This window comes from Eleutherodactylus coqui, chromosome 13 (genome assembly GCF_035609145.1).
Source record: "Eleutherodactylus coqui strain aEleCoq1 chromosome 13, aEleCoq1.hap1, whole genome shotgun sequence".
Classification (NCBI taxonomy): Eukaryota; Metazoa; Chordata; class Amphibia; order Anura; family Eleutherodactylidae; genus Eleutherodactylus; species Eleutherodactylus coqui.
In genome coordinates, this window is record NC_089849.1 from 40,746,768 (window position 1) to 40,762,981 (window position 16,214).

Below are 16,214 nucleotides of genomic sequence, written 5' to 3' on the forward strand. Positions count from 1 at the left end.
TGGAATGACTTGAAGACCTCTTCCCTGCAGAAGATGCTAACTAAGCACCGGTTACCGCTATCATATCCCTCCCATCATGTTGGCCACCATTGGTACAAGGATACAATGTCACAACCCCAGATTACTCCCCGTGCTTAGTTGTCATCTCCGTGACGGCGCAGAATCAAATGCAACATTGTTCTCCCCAGCCTTACAGCACAGAATTCCCTTTGCAGAACCCTCATTGCTTCCAAATAGTCCGAAACGTCATGAATATTCAGGATTTCGATATCTATACACGCATCATTGATTAAGTGCTTCGGTAATTCAATTTTTTGGAAGGGAAAATCTGCCTGCGGAAAACGTAGAACCCTAAAAACACTAAATTATAAAAAGGGGATAAAACAAAAGTGCTTTATTTTAATAGCCAAAACCCACTCATTTTGGCACCAGCTATAGCATCATAGTGATTTGATCTTCGAAAGAAAAAACGTCTGGGATTTAAGATGTGATCTATCCTAGGATTTGCTAACGTACAGCAGCAGCGGCCAAATAAGGAGTCCCGCCAGGGTTTCCTTTGTGCATTTTTTTTATTAAAGGTAATAGGAAACTAGTGCCACCAAATTGCCACGGGGCGGAATGGGGGTGGGGCGGGGTCCATGCTGCTGTTTGGAGACAAAATGCAGAAGGCTCTAAAAGACTTATGGTGTGATACCACAATGTGCGAATGGTGAAGTCCCATTTACACATATGTAAGATCTGTCCGCTATAGGTTAAGGGAACCTGCCATATTGAACATTGTGTCCGATCTGCAGGCCAAATGTTATAGAGCAGGAGCAGGGAGAGGTGAGTATATGACAATTGGTTATGTTAGTACATGAAGAGCTGCTTTTACTGAAAACCTACAACTCAGAAAACCCCTTTAAAGGGGCTTTCCGAGGCTAAGATAGTGATGCTCTATCCTGAGGGATGGGTCATCAATATAAAATCAATGGGGTTTTGCCACTTAGGACCACTGCCGATCAACGGTCTAAAGCGACTGCAACACTCGGGTGAAAGCTATGGCTTTACATTGCTTACCAGACAGTGCCATACATATTATAGCCACTGTGCTTGATTTGATATAGGAGCTGAATCCCATTTACTTGAATCAGACTAAGCTCCTGTTACCATGTGACCCAGGATGAATGTGATGTCACAGCCCTGAGAAGTGGTGGTTGTACTACTCACCGAAGTGCCTGGGCCTCCTCCATTGGCTGATTGGCGGGCTCCTCAAAAGTAGACCTCAAATGATCTAATATTGAAGACCAATCAATAACAGATCATTGGCGTTCTACCTTTTGGAAGCCCGCCTGACTGAAGAGGATTGGTCTTCAGTATCTTAGACCCTTTATTTTGCCTTATCATTAGGACAGGATTTCATTCTATGTGTTTTGCCTTCATTAGTGATGATCCTCATTGGGGAGGTGCTAATTTGAATATATGACAGCTGTCCGGAAAGATGAATAGGATCAAGTCTAGAATACAAATGGGTTAAAAAAATGAAAAAAACGAGACATTTAAGTGCTTAGTTTCATTAAGCCTAATAGAAAACTGAATCATTAAAACATAAATTGGAAGCCATGAAGTGCAAGAAGACGAGGATTGGGCCTAGCCTGCAAATAAAAACAGGATTTTGCCATCTTGTAGAAATATTGGCAAAGCAACCCTCAAAAAGGGGTTTTGTAAATAGACATTGCTGGCTATATACAGTCAGGCCTGGAGTGTCCTGGAGTCACGTAGGATCAGATGACTGAGAGATCCAAGAGCAGCGCAGTAGGGTTCATATCTGCAATAATGCATTGAAAAGTGCTTCTTAGAGACGTTTTTGCTTTGTATAGCTGTGGTGGGTGTCTGGTTTTCCGCATGGCAGTGACATGGGGACAATGGAGTGAAAAAGACCAAACTTTGGTACAGTTTTTCAACCCGAGCGGGCATGTGTGGGGTGATTTTTATAAACCGATGGTGCCATAGAGGGAATTCTGTGTGTGGGCGTAAAATCACTCTACCACCCAAGTTTCCTCAATGAGGAAGGCCTAACATTCAACCCAACTCATAGCGAATTTGCAGGTAGGGGAAGATATATATTATATATCTGATTTTGCAATATATCTACATATGTATATAAAGTACCGATTTGCAAATATGCAACGTTCTGTATTTCGCTAACGTCTTTTTATATAAAATATCACATGTGCACGTCCTTGTCACTAGGGTTTCCACAGTCCAAAGTTCTGCCAGCACACAGGACCATGATGTATCCATGTCTCATATAGATATGCAACCAGCTTCCCTTTTTAATATGTCAACTACTGCCGGGCTTCTCCTATATATTAATCGCATGGCTTTTCAGATTACATTTAAAGGGAACCTGTCATCACCTTTGAGCCTCATAAACTATGTTATGAGGCTCAGAGATGAGGGAATTGCGAGTCGGGGAGCGCGTTTCATACTCACTGGGCGCCCTGTTTCAGCACTGTGCCCCCATGAAGTTTGAAAGAGCGTGTGCACACAGGCAGCTGAAAAGTGTCCCGTTGTGTGTGTGCGTGCGCCAACTTCGCAGGGACACAGTACTGCAACAGGGTGCCCGATGAGTATGAAACACCGCTCCCCGACTCACCGTTCCCTCATCCTTATAGGGCTCAAAGGTGATGACCAGTTTCCTTCAACGTGTATATATAGATATACCACATAATCAGATATTTTAGATATACCGCACCTAAGAACCAGTGCGTAAATGCTCTGTTCTGTCACAAATCCTCGACTCACAGAAATGGGACAGGCGGACAATTTGCAGGTTACAAATAGGAGAGGAGCAGCCCCACTTCTTCGTTTTAGAACCATTTGGTAGTCTTGAGTCTGCAAATGTCTCAGCATAATACGGCCAAGCACTACCTAAGTTGAAGCCTTCTCATTCATACATATTATATATATATATATTTATTTGTTTTGTTTGTAATATAGAATATATATATATAATATATATATATATACACAAATAAACAACATAAACATTTTATATGGGGGGCCGATAGAACATATAGCCTTGCTCGTAGCTTTTTCCTCTTCCCATATCCACATTTACATCACCCTGAACACATTCACTGGGTGACTATTGATGATGATGATGATGATAATAATGATGATTTATTCTCAGGTCTTAGTGTACCAAAAATGTTTTCAGAAGCATCAATGAAAAAAAAAGGTGATTGCTTGCATCTTAACATTGCTGGATGGTAGAAAAGAAGAAGCCTTAAATCCTTGTTGCTTTGCCTATGTCAGTACGGTGACTGAAGGTCTACTGCAGAACGATGTCAACCTGGGAGCATCCATTCCTCGTTAGCGCCGGATTTCAATGGCAGTTTTCATTAGAAGAGCTTTACGAGCCACTCGTCTCTATCCGTCTCAGGACACGAGAGCCTTACAAGGTGGCAGGTTGGAATACCAAGCGATTCCCTTTCCTCTCTTACCCCGCTCTGCTGCCCCTCAGACATCCTGCTCCTCAAACACCTCAAGGAAGAGTGGTGGGAAGAGTTCTGTGGGGCACTCGACTTTCATGTGTAGGAAGCGACTGGCATGACAAGCTCCAATCATGCGCAAGTCAGTCACTTTCATCAGGAGCTTAGGCCAGAAGTGGGGAATGTTGTGTTTGCGGTGGTTGATGTAGTGTTCGAAGGCGAGGAGGTACGTTTCCTGACATTTCTCTATCTTGTCCGTGCAGATCAGACCTGTTCGGTCTAGGAAAGGAAAGAAAACTTTAGAACATGAGACAGGAAACAAGTCTGAATTCTATCTTGCTATAGTTGGTGCAATCTTATAACAGGGTGATTCAAAAGTTAGGGCCACCCGCAATATCTTCTGAACGAAATACAAGCAGAAAAAAACTTTTTGGCACTATGGTGGTGCCTGGCTGTTTCAGCCATCTTTGCGACAGTCATCTTGGATTAAGCCCAAGAAACTTCACTGGAAAGAGGGTGATGGGATACATGATTCATGGTTACAAGTTGATAGGTGCAGTAACTATTTCCACTGAGGTTTCTTGGGCTGAATCCAAGATGGCTACCACCATAGTAGCAAAAAGTTTCCAGCCATCCATTTAAGTGTTCTACAAAGTATCTCTTTTCGTTCAGAAGACATTCCACTAATTAAAATGGTTTTCTGAGGTTACTAGAAAAAGAAAAATTCACAGGAGAGCAGAAAATTGGCTCTTCATGAATATAAGCACTCCAATTGTATTGTAATCACCTGAGGACATGAGCAAGACAGCCTGCAGCAGAGCCACTTCTGTGTCGTCGAGATTAAATGCAGACAAAGATCGTCCCAAGTCAAATATGGCATCAGAGACCACCCCTAGTCCTCCGTTCTTTAGCTGTTCTTGCTTCACTGCCATCTCACCACTCAGCGTTAGGGTCTCGCTGTCAGGATCGTAACGCACAGCAGCCCGGAGAGACATGATCTCCATACAGCATCCTTTCAACAGGATGATCTGGTCTTCACAAGGTAGCTACAAATAGAAGAGCAGGTCAAAACCAGTAATACAGACAGTGTACAGTACTAATATATAAATAAAAGAGAAATTAAAATCTCATACAATTAGCTTATTGCGTTATTTTAACCCTTTGCAATCCAATTTTGGATTCAGGGTTTTCTAGGGGGCTTTCTCTTTCTGCCATTTTACAATGCTGCCATCTGCTGGCTAGAGCCAATACTGCAGTATGTGACATGCTGGAGAGGCCCCCAACAACAAAGCGGCCAGTAATATACAGTAAGAATACCCTGTCGGACGTCTTCCGACATCGGAGCTTACAGGCTTCAATCAGAATGTTGGAAGATGTTAGACAGGGGATTGGAGAGGGTTAACAGCTGCTATTCTTGCCTACATGCTATTTCAATATAATTAGCCTAAGGCGGTGGTCTCCAACTTTTGAGAAACTCCAACTTCCAGCCTGCACTAACAAACTCGGATGGCCATAGCCTGTTGGGTGTTGTAATTTCACAACGCTGGAGAGCCACAGTCTGGAGACCACTAACCTAAGGCCTCGTTCACACAGCTTTTTTCACTATACTGTGGGATTTCGTCTCGGGGTTCTGTCACATGGTATGGAGATGGAACCCCCTTAACAGGGCCATTCGTTGTGATTAGTCAAATGGCCCGCAATGGGTGTCTGTTTTACAATGATTCAATTTGTTTCTACTATATTTGGAGTATAAAACAGTCAACTTTGCTATTCTGTAAGATCAAACCTAGAGGAAGTAAACAGAATTCTTGTCAAATGGACAGAACCCCAAGACGGAATCCCACAGTGTAGTGAAAACGCTGTGCAAAGAAAGCCTAAGGCTTCATGTACATGGCTATACAGGGTGCCGACAGACTGCTACGGGCCCATACTGTATCTCAGTGTGCCTAAAATGTATAAAGAAGCACATAGAAAACCTGAAGAATAAAACTCTGGTATGTGTCATTGCATGACGTATGACAGTGGTATTAGGTATTAGAATAGCACACTTTTGGTGCCACCAATATCTACAGTCCATGTACAGGCCGAAACTTTTTTTCCTTCAGGCCAACTCTGTAACTGTCGCAACTTAATTAAAGGGGTTTTCTGGGTTTTTATTACTGATGACTTATCTTTCCAACTCAAACCCCAATGCAGATCAAGGAGTGTAGTAGGCATCTTTGCTCCCATTGATTTACAATGGGATTGAAGCCACTGAATAGATTTCCTTCTCTGACCTTGAAGACGATGTTTGGTCCTACTGCACTGACACCAGGCTGGGCGATCAACTGTTTGCCAGAGATCCGGAATGGTGTTCCTTGCCGATTAACTATTGACAACCTATCCAGAGGATAGGTCATCAATAGCAAAAGCCTGGAAAACCCCTTTGGGCCGGTTTCACATGGGCGATAAAATCGCTAAAGATTTGTGAGTTGAGAGACACACAAATATGAACCCCATTGATTTGAAGGGGGTCATACATATGATCGATGTTTTCCTGCATGAAACAGCGTTGCGATGCGAGAAACACATTGCAGCATGTTCTATCGTCCTGCATTGGACCGGCAGCAGGAGCGCCAGCCCCATTTAAAGCAATGGGAGAACCCTGCGATCCTCTGTGACAGCAGCGGTAGTGGATTCCTTTCTCCCTATGGGAAATCCCTTTAGACGCGGTAGGGAAATCTCTTCAACCGTGCCACTGCTGTCACAGCAATGGGATGAAGAGATTCCCCGTAGTGATGCGAGGCTGTTTTCACATAAAAACGCCAAGCATCCACGGGGCTTTCAGATGGTGGAAAGTACGATATCGGGATATCACACTCGCCCGTGTGAAACTAGCCTAAAAGGCACTCTCCACGTGTAAACTATTGATGACCATCAATAGTAGATAAGCGAGCGTGCACCGCATGGGATCCCTGCTGATCAGCTGTTCACCGGGCTTCTTTGCTTGTGCACTGAACTGCAGGAAGCACACAGTTCCATTCCCATTGCACTGGTCAGGCTTGGTATTACTCACAAAGTTCCCATTCACTTCAATGGGAACTTGACCTGCGATACCAAGCCTGGCCACTGCTTTCTTCCAGCTCTGTGTATGAGAGTACCAGCCCAGCATATAGCTGATCAGTCGGGTTCACCTTTGGCAGACGTCCATTAATCTGCTATAGATGCCCATCAATAATGTACAACTGGAAAGTCTCTTTAAACATTATTTTCCACATAACTCACCTCAGAGAACATGGGCAGCTTCTTGGCAAAGTCCACCACTCGAGTAATCGCTGGGGTGATTATTTTGGTGAACTCACTGAACGCTTCAAGATCAACTTTATCCCCATCTGGCATTGACGCCATGGGAGACTGCCCTATGTCTTCAGGCTTTCAGGTTGGAGGAGAAGAAAAGAGAAACAAAGATGTCATAAATTTGTAAGTAAGTAGAATGAACCAAAATAGGAAATCAACATTAGTGTACAAGTAGAACAAAGTTCATAAATAGCAAAGTATGTTGCATGAATATTTTCTAGAAAAAGGTAAGCAAAATTAGAGGCCCGGATTATTTGCTTGCCTGGCGTTTATCCAGCAGAGGGAGCTGTTCATCAAGATAGGACAACAGTAAAGGAAAGAGAGCGTGTTCCCTCCACGTGACACAGAGAGGAGGGAGCGGGGAGACAGCATGGGAGGAAGGGAAGGAGCTGCAGCTCCCAGCTGCTTCTATCCTTCTCCGACAAAATATACATGTGCACGTCATACAGAGGCCTGCAAGAACTATACTCATCTGAAATGTGCAGAAATTTCATGGTCAAATCACTGCCATCTGGGCATCAGGAAGGAGATTCCAAGTTATAGCATCGACAGGCGCGCACGCTACAAATATCATTCATTAATATGCAGTGTTGCATGAATGGAAGCATTTCGATGCACAACTGAATCCGCAGAAAGCATAAAACTGTACAAGAGAAGAGAAGTGTAGCAGAAGAGATGCAACGCTGCGGAGCGTGCACTCGTGTGCATTTCTAGAACGTTCTGCAGCATAACCATATGATGAGATATAGGGAAATGCACTGCAACACTAAGTGAAAGAAGGCGTTACTGGCAGAAAACTAACACTGCTGCGGGGAGAATGGAGCATGAACTGCTCCTGAGACATGTAGCGCTGAAAGTTTGTGAACGGTGTAAAGGCAAGGTGATGGATGACACGGTGGAGGGAGAATAGTCCTGCCAAAAAGTAGCACAATCAGCAGGGTGCAAGGATGGTACAGAACACGAATAAAAGAAAAATAAATAAATCTTGTTACTTGTAGAACGCAAACTTATTTCACAGTGCTTTCAGGTAATTTTATCTATTACCCCACCACCAACCTTGGAAGGCTGAGTCTAACTTAAGCCGGCTACCTGAACAAGCAGGGATTGAACCCACAACCTTCAGGTCGTGAGCGAGAGCTTAGGTCTGCATTCTACTGCCTTAACACTCTGTGCCACACGAGGCTTCCTGTAGCATTGGGGACCAACCCCCTAAAAATAGAGAACTGTGAGAAAAGCTAAGGAAACCGTCTCCCACTTTTATGCATAGAGTGAATATACGGGCACTAAGCACACACTACTGCAAGAAGGGAATCACAGCCGAATCGACTCTTGCAATCCTGTGTGCTCTTCCGTGCAAGAACTACAACTCCCTGGATACCCTGCGTCTTGAAGACCAGGATGTCAGCGGTGCGCCGGCCTGTGCCTCCTTGTTGCCTGCTCACACACTTTCCACCAGGCTGTGCTGCTTTGCCAATGGGTGAAAGCATGGAGGGGTCTAACAGATGCCGCTTGCTCTCCGAGAGGTCACAGCCTCTCCATCTGCACAGGATGTTTGCTTAAGGAAATCAAGAGATTCCCGGCTGTATCCTGCCATGTATACATATCAAAATCTGTGCTTTCCCGTACCTCATTAGAATACCAGCCCTATATGTGTCTCTAAACTGGAAGAACTGCGCTAATGAAGGATGCATGGTTTTATAATGGCAGATGGCGAACGAGTCTGTTCCAAAGTCTGTGTTTGCATAAAGCTCTCCGACAAGAATGATGCATACATTTACACATATATGCTTACATATAGTTAAGGCTTCCATTGGACTTCAGTTGTCTGAACCCACCGATAACGGCAAGGCTGGACATGTCACCGATGTGTATGGGGGCAGATCGACTTTCCCCGAAGATGATGTTGGGAGAAAGAAGAATCACGGACGTTTCATTTCAAAGTCTGATCGTATTGTTCCCTGGGAGATAAGTCACCGGTAGAGCTGTCTGCCTGCAGCTTACCTCCCTATGGCGCCTCTTACACAGAGCAATAAATCATCATTCAATTGTTGGCTGTATTTACATTGTATGATAATTAATCCTTCAAACTCGCACAATCGAACGATTTTTGGAACGATAATCATTCCTGGAAGAAAGTCCCTAAAGATGAACGTTCGCTCACGCCGAGAACTCATGTGTTTGGGGTAGCCGGGGCAAACAGCTGTCAGACGAACAACTGTTCATCCAAGATGTGTATGGGCAGCACTATACACGCTAGAGGCTGGTTATACCCACTAGTTATCTGTCTGCTGACGCCCATCTTCCCCGACACCTCATACACATACATAAGCGTGCATACGTTATGAATATAGAGAGGAGAAATCCACTACCAGACACCTCTGACAGCGGCTTATCTCCCAGAGTACAAAAGAAAAAGGGCAACTGAAATCTGAAAACAGTCCGAACTTTATGTCAATCAACATCTGCAGTCAGGCGGCCGCCAGACAGTGGGTTCTGCTGATATACTGGACATCTCGCGTGCATGGTCACGTTTAAGTGTCATTGACACCAGAGTATTTTGTATACGTATTTCCATACTCCATATGTACGCAGTGGGTCGATCCCGCTCCGAACAATGGCTGTTTCCTACATCTGACACCCACCCGCAAAAGCTCCAATAAGCCGCATAGCTTATCAGAACTGCTAACCCTTTAAATGCTGCCATCAATTTTGACAGCGGTATTTAAATGCCCTGACCGATGTCCAGGGTTTCCATACAGCCCCCCGCAATAAGATCGCGGGTTGCCGTGGGGTTGTCATAGCAGCTGAGGGCTGCCATTGCAGAGTGCCTATCAAGCCATGCCTGTGGCGTGGCTTGATAAAATGCCTGTTAGATCGTGGTATGATGTAATGCTAAGTCGTATGTATTCGAAAATGGAACCAACAGAAACTACAGGACATTCCGCCACTATGTTGATAGAAAAATAAAAAAGGTATGGCTGTCAGAAAATAATTTTAGAAAATTAAATCTCTTTAAAAAAAAAATAAAAAATTGTCTAGCCAAACCCCCCCAAAAAAAACACTATATACATTTGGTATTGTAGTAATCGTACTGACCCATAGAATAGTTATCAGGTTATATGGGCTGCACTGTGTACACCGTAGAAACAAAACGCACACAGAGATTGCAGGATTTTCGTTTTTTTCTATTTCCCTCCACTGAGAATTTTTAACCATTTTTCAGTACATTGAAAAATGCAACTCGTCCCGCAAAAAAACCAAGCCCTCATACAGCTGCGTCAATGGATAAATAAAGGAGTTATGATTTATAAAAGGGGAGGGGAGGAAAAAACAAAAATGGAAAAAAAAAAAGTGCCGCGTCCTTAAGGAGTTAAACTCCTGCCTGAGTGAGCAGTTCCGTGACCGATGCATACGTTCAGTAGACTCAGCTGCGCATGCTCTGGTCCTGGGGCTTCTGGCGCATGCACAAGAGTTTCATTGCTGCACTGTGGACTTCTCACATCACAGCAGCAGAGCAGTACTAGCTGTAGAGCTGGTGACAGGTTCCAATATGCGGCATATTCTATAGTCGCCTGCGTTAGTAGTGAATGCGCCTATAATAGCCAGCTGTAAAAGAGACTGATCTGCATTCACATCCAGGTTTGATCCCGAAGTCAGAGCCTTCACTTTAGATTCTTCACTTTCCCATTATTACTGTAAGGTACCAAGTTACACAAAACGATTATCGTTCAAAAAAAATCGTTGGATTGTGCGAATTTGAGCGATAATCACTCTGTGTAAGCGCGGCCGATGATTAACGACAATTTGTTTGCTTATCATCGTTCATTTTATGCAGGGCTGAAAAAACCTTGCTTGCTTGTTACGTGTAAACTGCGATCGTCCGCTGGTACACCAGCCAAAGGAACGTCAGCGATATATCTGCCCGTATAAATCATTCGCATGAGTGAATGAGCAAACTCTGCCGTCGTTCGCTCATGCAAACCGTTCACCACTCTGTGTGGAAGGAGCTTAATTGGAAAAAAGTGTCCAAAAATACACAGAATATCAAATCTATCAATATATTGACTCCTCCGCTCTTTTAGTCTTGTGCATCCTACTGCCACTTTACAGCTGTAACTCGGGAAGAATGAAAATGATACTGTCCTAACTAAAGGGGTCCCTACACACGCCAATACATAACGTTACTCTTCAGAGAGCCCAACATGTACACCCGCAAACACCAAGTCATATCTTAGCCGTGTAGCAAATGTCTCTGTATTTCATGGGCATCTAAAATTGCTAAAATTCCATGCGCATAGAAAGGCTGTTGGCACAGAGTTTGTTAGCCGGCACACAGCATCCTATACAGTTCTGCATTATGGAGCTGTAGGGACTGCAGCAACCTCCTTCATTGGAATGGGGCTGTGCTATTAGCTGTGTAATTAGGGTATTAGGATTGGCGGAGGTCCCAGAGGTTGGACCCCCACGATCGCAGACTTATAGCATATCCTAGGTATATCTCATCACTCCTTTAAGAAGTCGCTGTTGCTCTGGTTGTGTATAGAGGACAACTCAGACTGCAGTATATGTGTCACATGCACTGATTACTTCTTCTTCGTCATGCCTCACCAAGAACTTCCTGCGCTGCTTCCAGTGGCTGCCCTGTGCATTGGTGCTCCGGTGAGCTTCTGTCACGATACGTATCAGCTCCCACTCTTCGCTGTTTGGCTCAGGCCGCTGCTGCATTGTCTTGATCATCTCCTCCTTCCGACGCCGTTCCCGATTTTCTTCAATCAGCTTCCGCTTGGCTACCCGCTTGGAATCATCCAGGACAACTGCCGAGAAGGAGGGAGGTGGAGGAAGAGTAAACAAGCATCAGAGAATCGTCCGTGTTCTGTTACTACACTACTTCTAAAGGTGTGACATAAAGCATGTCATGTAGTTAATGTAATAAGCTGGAACGTAATCAACTGTTCATAACCCTTCCCCAGCCATCGCGGTAATCATAGTCGCCATACTTACGGTCCATTGCCATGCCCACAGCAATACATTTCTTAAAGCGACAGAGCTGGCACTGATTTCGGGTGATTTTGTCGATGATGCAGCAGCCATCGTACTTGCAAGAATACGAGGGGTGTAAATTCTTCTGGATGGTGCGGCGAAAGAAGCCCTGTAGGATTTAAAAACAACAAATATTGGTATTTTTCATCTAAAGCATACCCCGAAGAGCGGGACAGCAATGATCAGTGCATGTAACCGCTTGCACCACCTCTGCTGTCACCCTGCCCAGTTCACGCACATTGCCACTTTTCAGCCCAGTGTGACATTCTGTTTGAGAACTGGACTAGATAGAGAAATCTATCAGGAACATCGGGAAAATCTCTTTTTGCTTAAAAAACCTTTCCCTCCTCTCAGGGGGCATTCACACGGGCGATTTTTACAAGCGATATCTGACTGATTGCGATATGGTCAGATATTGCGCGTGAAAATGACCAATTAATCTAAATGATCACACGAGAGATGTTTCTCTAGGGACGGTGGTCTGAGACAGAAACGTCACGCATGTCCTAGTTTTGCAAGATTCTTGTTTAAGAATTGCCCATTATTTCCTATGGCAGGTAAAAAAAAGCGCACGAATGTGAATGTGAGTTTCATGCAAGTGCGATGCAATCTTTACTGCTGGAAAAACGTGATTTTCACGCGTATGAAAATGGCAAGTGATGCGATAGGATGCGTTTTTCTTGCAAAACGTACTGCTGGTATGCAAGTGCGATAAATAAGACTGGAGACGGGTGAGGCGACCGCGCTGTGAGGACTGGAAGAAGTGTCACTGACCGTACAATGCTGTCTATGTATCGTCTCACTCGCTCATCTCTCTCTAATCTCACCTCTATTTTACCTCTCCATATCATCTCTTTCGATCTATCTCATCCTTCCATCTTACCTCTATATCCTCTCTCTCTATATATCACTTCTCTCTCTGAAATAGAATCGCCCAAAAATAGGACATGAAGCGATTTTTCAATCTCGGACAATCAGTCAAAGAGAAAAATTGCATGTGCCATTTTCACCTGTGTGAATGCACCCGCAATCTAATTTCTCTCTTGATCTATATCATTTGTTTATCTCATCTCGCTCTCTCACCTCTCTTTATCCCCCCTCTGCCTATCTCACCTTTATTTAATCTATCTCTCACTCCATCCACATCATCGTCCTCTCTAGATGTAACCCATCTATTTATTTCATCTCTCATTTCATCCCTATCACACTAACTATCACTTTATCACACTATCACTTTATCATACTAACTACCACTTTATCACACCAACTATCACTTTATCACACCAACTATCACTTTCTATCACTTCATCATTATCTGTCTGTCTTTACACATAACACTTGTTACTTGCCTCCCAGATTACTATGTATATATAGGCCATTTTTGTCTATTATTAATCTGCTGTGGTCATTTCCTGTTGGCATTTCCTGCCTAATTCTCTGTGCAACCGTGAAAGGCAGACACAGAGCCTTAACACGCTCCGCAGCAAAGAAAATGGTCCTTATTATTACAGTTTGAGAGAATAGCAGGTGAAGAAGCCAACCATGTAATAAAGATATATATATATACATGCTGGAGATCCTGGTCTTAGATGTTAATTATCTGTCTATAGAAGGACACTAAAAAAATGAGATTATTCCCTCAATCAATGGGCAATCTAGAAGAGCGTTCCTTTATATAGACAATAACTCTACGATGAGCTGGATGTGAAATGTAAAAAGAACAAAAAGTTTTAAAGCAAACATGTTTTGACCATATCATCAGCTCTCTGTGTTGGCAACAAACCAATCTTAATGACGCATTTCATTACTTTGGCAAGGCTTTCTAGAGAGACTGTCCTTGCCTTCAGAACACGGGCAGACATCAGTATATCAAAATGACAAGACGCGAGAGATGGCGGCAGAAACTAGGATAGCTGACTCACCTTGCAACCTTCACAGGTGATGCAGCGGTAGTGGTAACCTGTGGCCTTGTCACTGCACACCACGCAGGGCTCATCTTTGTCCAAGTAGCTAGGGATATACCCTGCAGAGAGCAGAGATACCGAGCTGTCACCTGCGTTACCGGGTGAGAGGAGGGGGACAGTCTTATTTAGGTCATTAACATGGATACAGACTGTGGGGGTACAGACAGAGTGCCAGAACAACGGGTCAATAGCGGAAAACAGACAGAGAAAGCAATGGAACAAGGGGATTCAAGACGAGCTGATGACAGCAGACCCAGAGAGGAGTTCATTGGGCACCATACTGGTGTCTTCATCTGGCCTTGACAGTGAATAGCAGAAAACAAGTGTTAAAAGGCTAAGATGAGCAAAAGAAAACACAAAGGATGTTGTACAGACAGCAACAGGCAGGACGCAGCTATAGAGAACACACACAGCCCGGCCAACAAAGACAGACGGACGCATGAAGACACAGGAATACAAGAGGGCCTGTTCATTGTGTTGGAAGTAATTATTGAGTGTCTCTCCCCTCTGAATGTCTCTCTCGGAAGTAATTATGTTTTATAACTCTGAGATCCTGTCTGGACGGCAGCGGGGTGAGAGGGGGCCGACTGTGTGGGGTGAAGTAGCGGCTTCTGCTGCGGAGGGGGCAAGGACTGGCAGGAGAGGCCTGACACTGGTGTTATGGGATACACTCTGGTCATGTTACAGAGCAGGAACCGCAGCACTCCCGTACCATCAGATACAAACTGTGTGCAGGACCACCTTGCTGTTCTGCTAGAAGGGGATGCTTACACCTGGAGGATTTATTGCAGATTTTCCACAGCAAGAAAGCTGCTGCAAATGGTGTGGTTTTTGGAACGGATTCACTGCGGATTTCACTTCTTTCACTGAGGGGGCGAAATCTGCACCAAAATCTGTTTGTCAGGCCATCTGCACACGGCAGGGCTGGATCCCTCATGCGGAATTCCGTAGCGGAATCAGGCCCTGGGAGCAGCAGCACCCGCACATACCTGTTGCTTTCCTTTTTCATCTGTACTGCGGATGGTCCGCACGGCTCACTGACGGACATGTACAATACAGAGTTTTTTTAAACTCCTGCTTTTCCTGTATCATCGCCTATCGATGACATGGAATCCGCGATATTTCTGCAATGTGATTGTGGAAGGGCCACGGATTGGACAGCTTTCATTGCTTTCGATGGAAACCGTCAGTGCGGAATCTGCACAAAAATGGTTTATGCTACGATTTTTCCTCCACTTTCGGAAACCACAATTGGTTTCTGCAAGTGTGCTGGAAGAATCATTCCCCATAGAATGCTGTGGGCGTTATTTATTGCAGATCCGCTGTGCAGATGCCCTCCGCGGATTCCGCAACAAATATCTGTCCGTTGGCAGGCACACTTACATGCAGATTTTAATGTGAATTTTGTTGCAAAACCACGCTGAGATACGCTACCTGTGAATGTAGCCTAAAGGTCCCTTTACATACAACGAGTGTCTGGCAAACGATGACCGATACTCGTTCCTGTGATGCTCACTCTGCACAGGAGCGAGCGTCGCTGGATCGCTGACAGCATGGCCAGCAGGGTGGCGGGGCGCCTGGAGCAGAGTACTCTGCCCGCTCTTCTCTCGTCTTTCTCCATTCACTGTAAGCAGCGGCCGGTCAGTGCTACAATATATGTTCATCTTTTAAGTGGCTTAAAAGATGAACGACTGGACGATTCTTGTTCAGTTTCAGCTTGCTTTTACACTGGCCGATTATCGTTCAAACACCCAGCAGAAGAACGATAATCGTGGTGTGTGAAAGGGCCTAAAGGGTATGTTCAAATTAGAATCAGGATTGGATTTTTTGGCGCAGATTCTGCCTCTAAAACCGTAGCTATGCCACATATTTCTGCAGCGGACGCCCCTTTGTTTGCTGTGGATTCAGCCTTTGTCAATGGGCAAATCCGCATGCAGAACTCCAGGCATGGATTCAGCACAAAATCTGCAATTTTTTTTCTGTGCACCGAAAAAACCTTCTCCATAAAGACTACATTTAATTGCCATCATATCTGAGGGGGATTCTGCATCAAATCTGCACCAAATTTCCATTGTGTGAACAAAGCCTTATGTGTGTACCCACGTGGCGGATCTTGGTGCTGATACTTGCAGATGAAGGGGTGAAGTTCAATGTGGATCCACGTCAAAATCTGCTCTAAATTCAGCACATTTTGGTGCCAATTGTCTACAGTGGGAAATCCATACTAAGTCTACTACATGTCATAGCAGATACGGAGGTGTATACAGATGAGTGGTCCCCATAACAGAGATCTACAGGGGATCAAGCGCCCTCTGCTGCTGAAGAACAAGAGTGCCAAATGCTTTTGGCCCATGACAGAAGGGTAGCATGGCAATAGAGCTGGTCCCTGACCATTGTT

At 44.6% G+C, this 16,214-nt stretch overlaps 1 protein-coding gene across 4 annotated transcripts in view; it reads right to left on the bottom strand.

Moving 5' to 3' along the window:
- Positions 1–2,483: 2,483 nt before the first annotated feature.
- THRA (thyroid hormone receptor alpha) overlaps positions 2,484–16,214 on the bottom strand; it is a 144,397-nt gene continuing 130,666 nt past the window's right edge. For 3 of the 4 annotated variants that reach the window (XM_066587965.1, XM_066587967.1, XM_066587966.1), the window contains 6 exons: positions 13,775–13,905; positions 11,814–11,961; positions 11,421–11,626; positions 6,741–6,887; positions 4,264–4,522; positions 2,484–3,755 (listed from right to left, as the gene is read on the bottom strand). In XM_066587965.1, coding sequence (XP_066444062.1) covers positions 3,505–3,755; positions 4,264–4,522; positions 6,741–6,887; positions 11,421–11,626; positions 11,814–11,961; positions 13,775–13,905 — 1,142 coding nt within the window. In that variant the 3' untranslated portion in view covers positions 2,484–3,504. The remainder of the gene's footprint in view (positions 3,756–4,263; positions 4,523–6,740; positions 6,888–11,420; positions 11,627–11,813; positions 11,962–13,774; positions 13,906–16,214) is intronic. The other variant, XM_066587968.1, reaches the window with a different exon arrangement.